The following is an 8195-nucleotide window of genomic DNA, read 5'->3' as shown; positions in this document are numbered from 1 at the left end:
GGCTTTGCAACAGGACGTCACATTTTAGTTCAACATAGGCTTATTAATCGATATAATTTAGATATTGCTGAAGTCAGATACATGACCTTGTTATGTATGTGAATAGCACTGTTAAAATATTGTAGCTATGCCATATTTTGTTTCCCTACTCAGCCATTTACAGCATGTGCTTAGCCCTGACATTGATTAAAGGTTTTTCAGTTGCATGGAGCAAATAGTTACTGTCAAGATACTGTCATGTAACTATATATACCAACTTTATTTTGTAATTATAATATATAAAGTTGGGGCAAAATAGTTGCAAAATATTATGTAAATCAATGTTAAGCCTGTGGTGCCTTTATTATTATTGTTTCTTTTAAACAACACAACAGAAGTATCCATACAAAACATGTACCATGCTTTGAGCTTCATCAAGCCACGCATAAAAAGCAATTACATCCTGTTTGTGTATGCTGCCTTCAAAATCAAAGCGACAGGGGCTTTGGCTTTGGTTTCAGTAGAATTAAATCCATATGCACAGACATTTTGAGGTAGCCTATCTGCTGAATACGGCACACATTTTTGCAAAATTGCAAAAACAAAAGACACACTTGCGACTTGATGGGAAGAAATTACTTTTCCGAAGTTCAGTGCTTTTAATGTGAAATATATCCAGCAGAAGTATTGTGTATTTTAGCTATGTTTGTTTGATACAGTGTTGTCGTTTGCTCCAGGGATGGTAACACTTGTGTCTACTAGCTAGGTAAGATGGCCAAACCAGTCTTATCTCCAAAATCAGGAAAGGAAAGTACTCGCTTGCGTTTCCCTGAAATAAGGCCATACTTTGTTTGGGCTCGACGCTGTGCGACTGTCAGCCTAATGCTAAAATTTAACTTTTACAGCACTTTGTCGTAACTCTATCCGCATTCGTCAGCTAGTTAACAGCTACGCTAACTCTGCACATAGAGCTCATCTGGGCACAGCTGCAGCCAGCTCTTGAAACAAATGTGATAAAACATGGACAGTAATCAGGCGGAGCTGTCAGCGATATAAAAAGAGTCATGCGTATAGTCTTTACGTGAATAACGCTAACGTTAATGTTAGCTAGATATGGTGTTGCTCAGAACTAGCCAATGTTAGCTTGTCACTGTCAATCGTAGTGAAAAAAAAGCTATAATTGCCAAAGTTGTACTCTTTAATACGTTTTCCAACAGCCAATACTTGACAATGAATACTACTGACGTTATGTGCTCATGGTGGTTACATTTCTCTGTTTTATAACCTGGGGAGCGTTGCCTTGCTATATTACCTTGCTATATTATGTTGATATCTTGTATCATGATATATTATATTTGTTGTATTTGTTACAGTGGTGAAATGCATTTCCAATAACTTAACTTTTGTTTCATTATTGTAAACTGAATATATTGGTTTGAACTGCTGTCAGGAGAAAGGCGAGGGTTTGCAATGTGATATTAAACTTCGTCTGAGGAACAGAAAAAGTGGGTGTGAAATCACCTTTCAGGAAGCTCTTCCAGTGGTGTGTAACAGCATCAATGGCTCTAAACACAATAGTAAAGAAAACTGAGGAACTAACATCTCATCAGGTGTTTTTTGTTGTGTGGAAAGTAATGGAGATATCTCTGAAAAACTAGAACCTGCCCTGTCAGGGTGTAGTTTGGCATGAGAAGATAAGTGATTATGATGCAAAAATGATGCCCGTTCTTGGCAGTAACACATTTTCTCTCAAAATCAATCTACAGTTGTCGGAGAACAGAGGAAGTTTTGGCCTCACCTCCTGAAACTGGATTTTGAGGGTTCAGCGATGGATTTTCACCAATAACTTTTCCTTACTTTACAGTGTTCATATACTTGATTCACTGTATAGCTCTGCAGCATGTTTCATCGCCATGGGATGACTGGTTAGTGGAACTGTGGCTGTCAGTAATTTTGCTGAAATGTCCTGCAGGGTGGAAATATCTTACTAACTGATAGCACCCACAGTTGCAACAACTGTTTCATATCAGCGCAGTTACACAGCCATGGGCTTCTTTTTGCCTCTGTGCAAGATTTTGCGGAGGGGGAAATATTTTGTACTGCTCCTTCTTTTGCTCTCAGTGCTCGCATGGATCACAACTTTTTCAGGCGAAACAGTGAAACCTGGCCGGGTTTTCTCCGCCACACCACAAACTCCTGTCAAAGGAGACAGTCTGAGAGATAAACTCAACACTTGGACAGAGGCACCCGATCTCTTGAATACTCCACCCCCCAAAGAAGAATGCCCTCAAGAGTCACCATTGCTACGTAAGTATCAAAGCGCAGTTTAAAGAGGTGACCAACTTACTGTGTATATAATATTGATTGATTTAGCTGGGTTTCTCAGGAGTAATGCTTATGGTGCCCTCTTGCTAAATCGCAATGATTTGTTTGGTCTTTTTTATTATTATTTTTTCTTCCTGTAAGTTCTCCACTTTCACACTGACTACGTGACAGCCTACATGAAAAAACGGCAGAGTAGATAACTTAACTGCTACTGTTTGTAGCAAACCAGACAAGGGTTAGTGCCAATCATTAATCTGCGATGTCACCTTGAACAGTAGTGACTACAGTAGAGTGGTTAGTTTCTCAAAACTAAAGTAATGGTTGATTGTACTGTGCATGATTATAGATGATTTTGATTTGTAAGTACATGTTTTTCAAAGCCCCAGTTTTTATCAGCCCCCCCCCTCCAGTGTTTATCAGCATTATAATCTTAAAACACTTGTGAATTGCGTTTGTATGTGCTACATGTTGTCTGTCCTCTATAGGTTTCAAAAACGTAGCAAAATAAATAGTTTGAAAATGTGACATTTATGAATCACATATAACAGAATGACCACTCAGATTTCTGTTTGAATTTGTGAACTTCCACAGAGGGAGCTCTGAAGCTGTCCTTTGAATCCTCTCTGAAACTGAAGGATGTGGTGAGTGACAACAAAGGAGTGACTGAAGGCGAGTACGAGCCCTCAGACTGTACAGCGAGGCAGAGTGTAGCAATCCTCATCCCTCATCGCAGCAGAGAGAGACACCTCCTGTACCTGTTGCACCACCTGCACCCCTTTCTGCAGAGGCAGCAGCTACACTACGCCATTTATGTCATCCAGCAGGTATACAGGCTCCACATTATGCACAGTTACCCTTACAACTGGCAAGGAAAACCAACCAACTGGCTAGTTGCTCAATGTTTCACTCTAAATAATGAAATCTGTTTCAGTCAGCAGTCTTCTTTAACGAGTTTGTGAAAGCAACCACTCATGTTCAGTGATGCACAAACACTGCTGCTGAAAAACAAGAAGAAACTAGTGAGGCAAAACATTTTCACATGCCAAAGGCAAATCATCTGCAACCAAATAATGTTCTTAGTACTAAAAAAAGTAAAAAAAGGATCATTATCAGTAACTCGAAGGCAGAAGGTTTTTTATATATATATATATATATATATATATATATATATATATATATATATATATATATATATATATAATAGATACATGCAAATCAAAAGTGTGTCAAAAGCACTGGTTAAATTATCTTATAATTTGAATGCAGTGTTTGGATTTGTGTGTAAAGCAAAATATTTATCCAGAATAGTTTTAGTTTTTTGTATGAAATGCTTTATAATGTTGTGGTTCCTATGTGATCATCTGGTTCCATACTGAGGTAGTGTCCGGTTTTCATGGTGGTTACTTGTAAAAAAAAATCAACCAGAATAAATCACATTAAACTCCATTTAAATGTACCTGCTAAGCAGTCTATTTGCCTATAATAGTCTGAATGTCATTACGCCACTGCTACAATGAAAGTTATTAATTAACTGGATCACACAAGCAGCATTGAATCATTTTCTGAGCTGCGGCTGTTCGGTAGGTGACCCTGTGCTCTGACCCTCCTACCTATTACATTTTTTTTTTTCAATAGATGTATTTTTTTCAATGGATAAAGCATTATGAGACATCAGATACCACATACAAACACTGACTTCTTCACTGAACGTTGAACTGTACAGACAATAGCAAATTATAATTTTTATTGTGTTCTTTGTTTTTTTTAAAGGCTGGCGATGCAACTTTTAACCGTGCCAAGTTACTCAATGTCGGGTATTTGGAGGCACTGAAGGACTATAGTTGGGAGTGCTTCATCTTCCATGATGTGGACCTGGTTCCTGAAAACGATCACAACTTATATGTCTGTGACAAGCAGCCCAAACACTTGGTGGTTGGCCGGAACGCCACAGGATACAAGTAAGTATATGACTTAGAGTTAACTTACTGTAAGTCATGAGACATTATCGTGAAAGCTCTGTTATAAAGAAATAACTGTAATCTTTCTTCATATTCTTCCACTCTCAGGCTGCGTTACAAAGGCTACTTTGGAGGAGTCACAGCTATGACCAAAGAGCAGTTTCTTCAAGTGAATGGATTCTCAAACACTTACTGGGGTTGGGGCGGAGAAGATGATGACCTTCGCATCAGGTGAGATGCAAGTGAAAACAGTATCAAGTGTTTCTTTTGATCACATCTGGAGCAGATTTAGTATATTCCTTAATTGGTTCACTGATACATGTGGGTCTGCTGTCTCGCGCAGAGTTGAGCTGCAGAAAATGAAGATTGTGCGGCCACCCGCTGATGTAGCTCGCTACACCATGGTGTTTCACAAACGGGACAGTGGCAATGAAATAAACAAAGACAGGTCAGTAAATGCAGCGACAGGGATAATGTGTTTTAGCACATTCTTGGTTTATTAAATGTATGCATCCAGATTCGTGCTCCAAATGTAATCTCTTCAATAGTTCTTTTTTTTGTTTTCCAGGATGAGATTGTTAGGACGAACACCGCAGGTATGGAGAAAGGATGGACTGAACAGCTGCTCATATAAGACTATGTCGGTAGAGAGGCTCCCTCTTTATGTGAATGTTACTGTGGACATTGGTAAGCCATAGAGTTTAGATTTAAACAGTAAGCCTTGCTGTGACTACAACATATTTTTATATGGTATGTTTAGGCCATTGAGTGTAGAAAAGCTACTACGTGGTGTGTGCAAGACACCACATTAAGCACACAAATGCACATTGTTTTGATTAGTTTACATATTAGACTTAAGTTAAGCTGGCAACTACATCTTTGCACATTTTTGCATATTTTCTGCTTTAATTTCTTCATATTGTGACCAGCCTGTATAAAAATTAAACAGTTTTTTTCTTTGAAGTAATGATTGGCCTTGGTCAAATAAAAAGGTTGCTGACATCCAGCTGCCAGACTTTGATTAATTTATGCATATGCCTCATTATTTGGCCTACATGATATGGTACAGCATAAAACATGCTAATATTATATAAAAAACATGCACACATCGACAATGTGTATTTTGTGTGCTTCATTCTGTTGCAATGACTTTTTCTTTAGCCCGTACACACAAGCGGGGCAGCACCTTTTTAATATTTCTAGTAGTACATAGCATGTAGTGACCTCACATATTTCCCAGAAGTCTAATCAGATAGCAGATAACTGAGAACACCCCTTCGGTGTGCAGAGTTTTGAAGATTAAGTGAATGTTTAGGTTTGATTCAAGGCTGCTTGGACTCTTCAAGGCAATGACATGTTTGATAGCTTACTAGACTTGTTACATTGACATGTTCACATCACAAACGTAGAAGTAGAAGATCTGATTTAAGTAGATCCGTTCATCAGAGTAATAAAAAAAGCAATAATTGATTTTGGATTAGTTGATGGCAGACTGACAAAACACACTAACAGCAACAGAGCCTTGATATACTATTAGCTTATCAGTTTATTGCAAACTAATGCCTACCCATTACAGTACCTATACAAAAAGAAGAAGTAATATTTCCCCTTTAGACTTGTCATGGTTTATTGTTTTACAGTGGATGTAATCAGATAAATAAATAAAAGGTCAAAACAGCACATAACAGAGGAACCTTGTGAGCAGAAGGCGGAAAAACTGAAGGGAAAGCAATAATAATATATGTAGAGCTGATCATATCAAGTGATAGTCAATTGAAATATGTTATTGTGAAAATCTATCATATTGATATTGGTCAACTATTAGACGTTCCTTTTTCTGCTCTTAGGATTTGGTAGGCACGGTAAACATCTGCTCTTGAATCTACTGTACCTACATTAGTATTTTTAGCATTACACTTAAGAAAAGGCTTGGGCTGCCTTGTGCCAACTGGCTTTATTTCCAGAACTTAATAACCTTGGCCATCTTTGGATGAACAAGGGTTTTGTCTAAAGTAGTTTAATGAGCCATAATAATGACATTATTTCCTATACTTTTTATATATAAGGCCTTACATGCTTGGTTTGTAAGCAGGAATTAATGGATGGTGGACTCTTATTTATTACCTTAACATATTTAGGATAATGGTAGTCTTTTGAGACCGATCAATATAACTTCTTCTGTTATCATATGTGAAGAAATGTCAGTCTAGAAGAATCTGCATACTTATGCTTTTGATTTCGATTTCAGGCAGGATTGCATCAGATACACTCATATCAAATTTGTTTAATCAATTATTTTGTTTTACTTAATTTATATTTTAAGGGTAGTGTAGCTGCTGGTGTGTTACAATTCTAATTGTTTTTTTCTTTATTTATTTGACCAGCAAATCTTACATCTTTCAAGACTGAGCAATATTACTAACTACAATGGCAAATATGGTTACAGTTTATTTGAGCCACTCTTCTTTGTATTTTCATATTCATAACTGTTAGACTAGAGCTTCATAATAACTACAGGTTGCTCTAAATGTCACACTGTTGATTAATTGATCACTTTTACATCTGCAGTATGCTGTAGCCATTTTAAAGCTCTTGAATGGGAGATACATTCATAGTCGCATCTCAAACAAATTAATATTTTAGGTTGTTTTTTTTTCTACTCTGGGTTGAAAACCATTACGTGTAAAAATATTGTTAAAATGTAAGATTTTGTAAAATTATCAACAAAGAAAATTGTGGTAATATTGTAGCATCAAACATTTTTACTTGTATTTGTACTTAATATGAATCATTGCATAAAATGTAAAGTGATGCCGAGGGTGTCATTTAGTTGATTTGTTTTGAATGTATGTTGATTTTGGGAGGATTTGTCATGTTTTGTTTGTGTTGATGGGATAACCCAGCTCATGTCAGAGAAGGAGATTATGCATTTCACTTTTAATATGATTATTTTCTCTTTAAAACACAATAAATAGTATTTTTATTATGAATTGTCTCTTGGTTTTATGTGTTAAAGGGCAAGAATCTACAGTTTTGGCTCTACAATTTTGGTTTATCTGATAAGATATGCACTTAAATATGGCAGTATATGCAGTGTGTGTGTGTGTGTGTGTGTGTATATATATATATATATATATGTGTGTATATATATATATATATATATATATATATATATATATATATATATATATATGTACATATATATATATATATATGTATGTGTATATATATGTATATATATATGTATGTATGTGTATATATATGTATGTATGTGTATATATATGTGTGTATATATGTGTATATATATGTATGTATGTATGTATATATATGTATGTATGTATATATATGTATATATATATATGTGTATATATATATATATATGTGTGTGTGTGTGTATATATATATGTATGTATATATATATACGTATATATGTATGTGTACATATATACGTATATATATGTATGTGTGTGTGTGTGTGTGTGTGTGTGTGTGTATATATATATATATATATCTTCCTGTGGATAGTTTTAGGATAAAACAAAACCCTCTAAAACACTTCTCTGTGCTTATTTAGAGTACCATAAATAATAGCATTGTATTAATATTATATGGAATTAATGTTACTTTATGATGGTACAGTGTATTGCATATAATGGGCACCAAGATGGCAACAGCCTGCAGTACATATATCTGACCAGTGGAGGGCCTTGCGAGCACACTATCCAGTATTAGAAAAACATCTTGAGTGAGGTCTCTTGTCTGTGTTGACTATGGAAAGATTGATTTTATTGCCAGGCAATTTGCATAGCAGTAGCCTGAATTCATCATGATAACAAAATAACAACTCAATTAAGTCTATTGGTTTAAATGTGGGAAGATGTCACCCACAGCACAAGAATGGACCATAAACCATATGTAATTGGTAATTGTACA

At 35.9% G+C, this 8195-nt stretch overlaps 1 protein-coding gene across 1 annotated transcript; it reads left to right on the top strand.

The window, feature by feature from the left end:
* Window positions 1-661: 661 nt before the first annotated feature.
* b4galt4 (UDP-Gal:betaGlcNAc beta 1,4- galactosyltransferase, polypeptide 4) lies at window positions 662-5268 on the top strand. The gene is made up of 7 exons (XM_078266097.1): window positions 662-745; window positions 1746-2286; window positions 2896-3128; window positions 4075-4262; window positions 4371-4493; window positions 4606-4710; window positions 4831-5268. The coding sequence occupies exons 2-7, from the start codon at window positions 2025-2027 to the stop codon at window positions 4958-4960; spliced, it is 1041 nt and encodes a 346-aa protein (XP_078122223.1). The 5' UTR covers window positions 662-745; window positions 1746-2024; the 3' UTR covers window positions 4961-5268.
* The last annotated feature ends 2927 nt before the right edge of the window (window positions 5269-8195 follow it).

This window comes from Sander vitreus, chromosome 13 (genome assembly GCF_031162955.1).
Source record: "Sander vitreus isolate 19-12246 chromosome 13, sanVit1, whole genome shotgun sequence".
Taxonomy (NCBI): Eukaryota; Metazoa; Chordata; class Actinopteri; order Perciformes; family Percidae; genus Sander; species Sander vitreus.
This window is presented reverse-complemented; position numbering and strand designations above follow the sequence as displayed.

What these genes read in the sequence shown, in the direction of transcription:
- b4galt4 (XM_078266097.1), top strand. Translation starts at nt 2,025, where the DNA reads ATGGGCTTCTTTTTGCCTCTGTGCAAGATTTTGCGGAGGGGGAAATAT. An exon ending in GATGATGACCTTCGCATCAG is followed by an intron (nt 4,494 to 4,605) that starts GTGAGATGCAAG and finishes TGTCTCGCGCAG; the next exon opens with AGTTGAGCTGCAGAAAATGA. An exon ending in AATGAAATAAACAAAGACAG is followed by an intron (nt 4,711 to 4,830) that starts GTCAGTAAATGC and finishes TTTGTTTTCCAG; the next exon opens with GATGAGATTGTTAGGACGAA.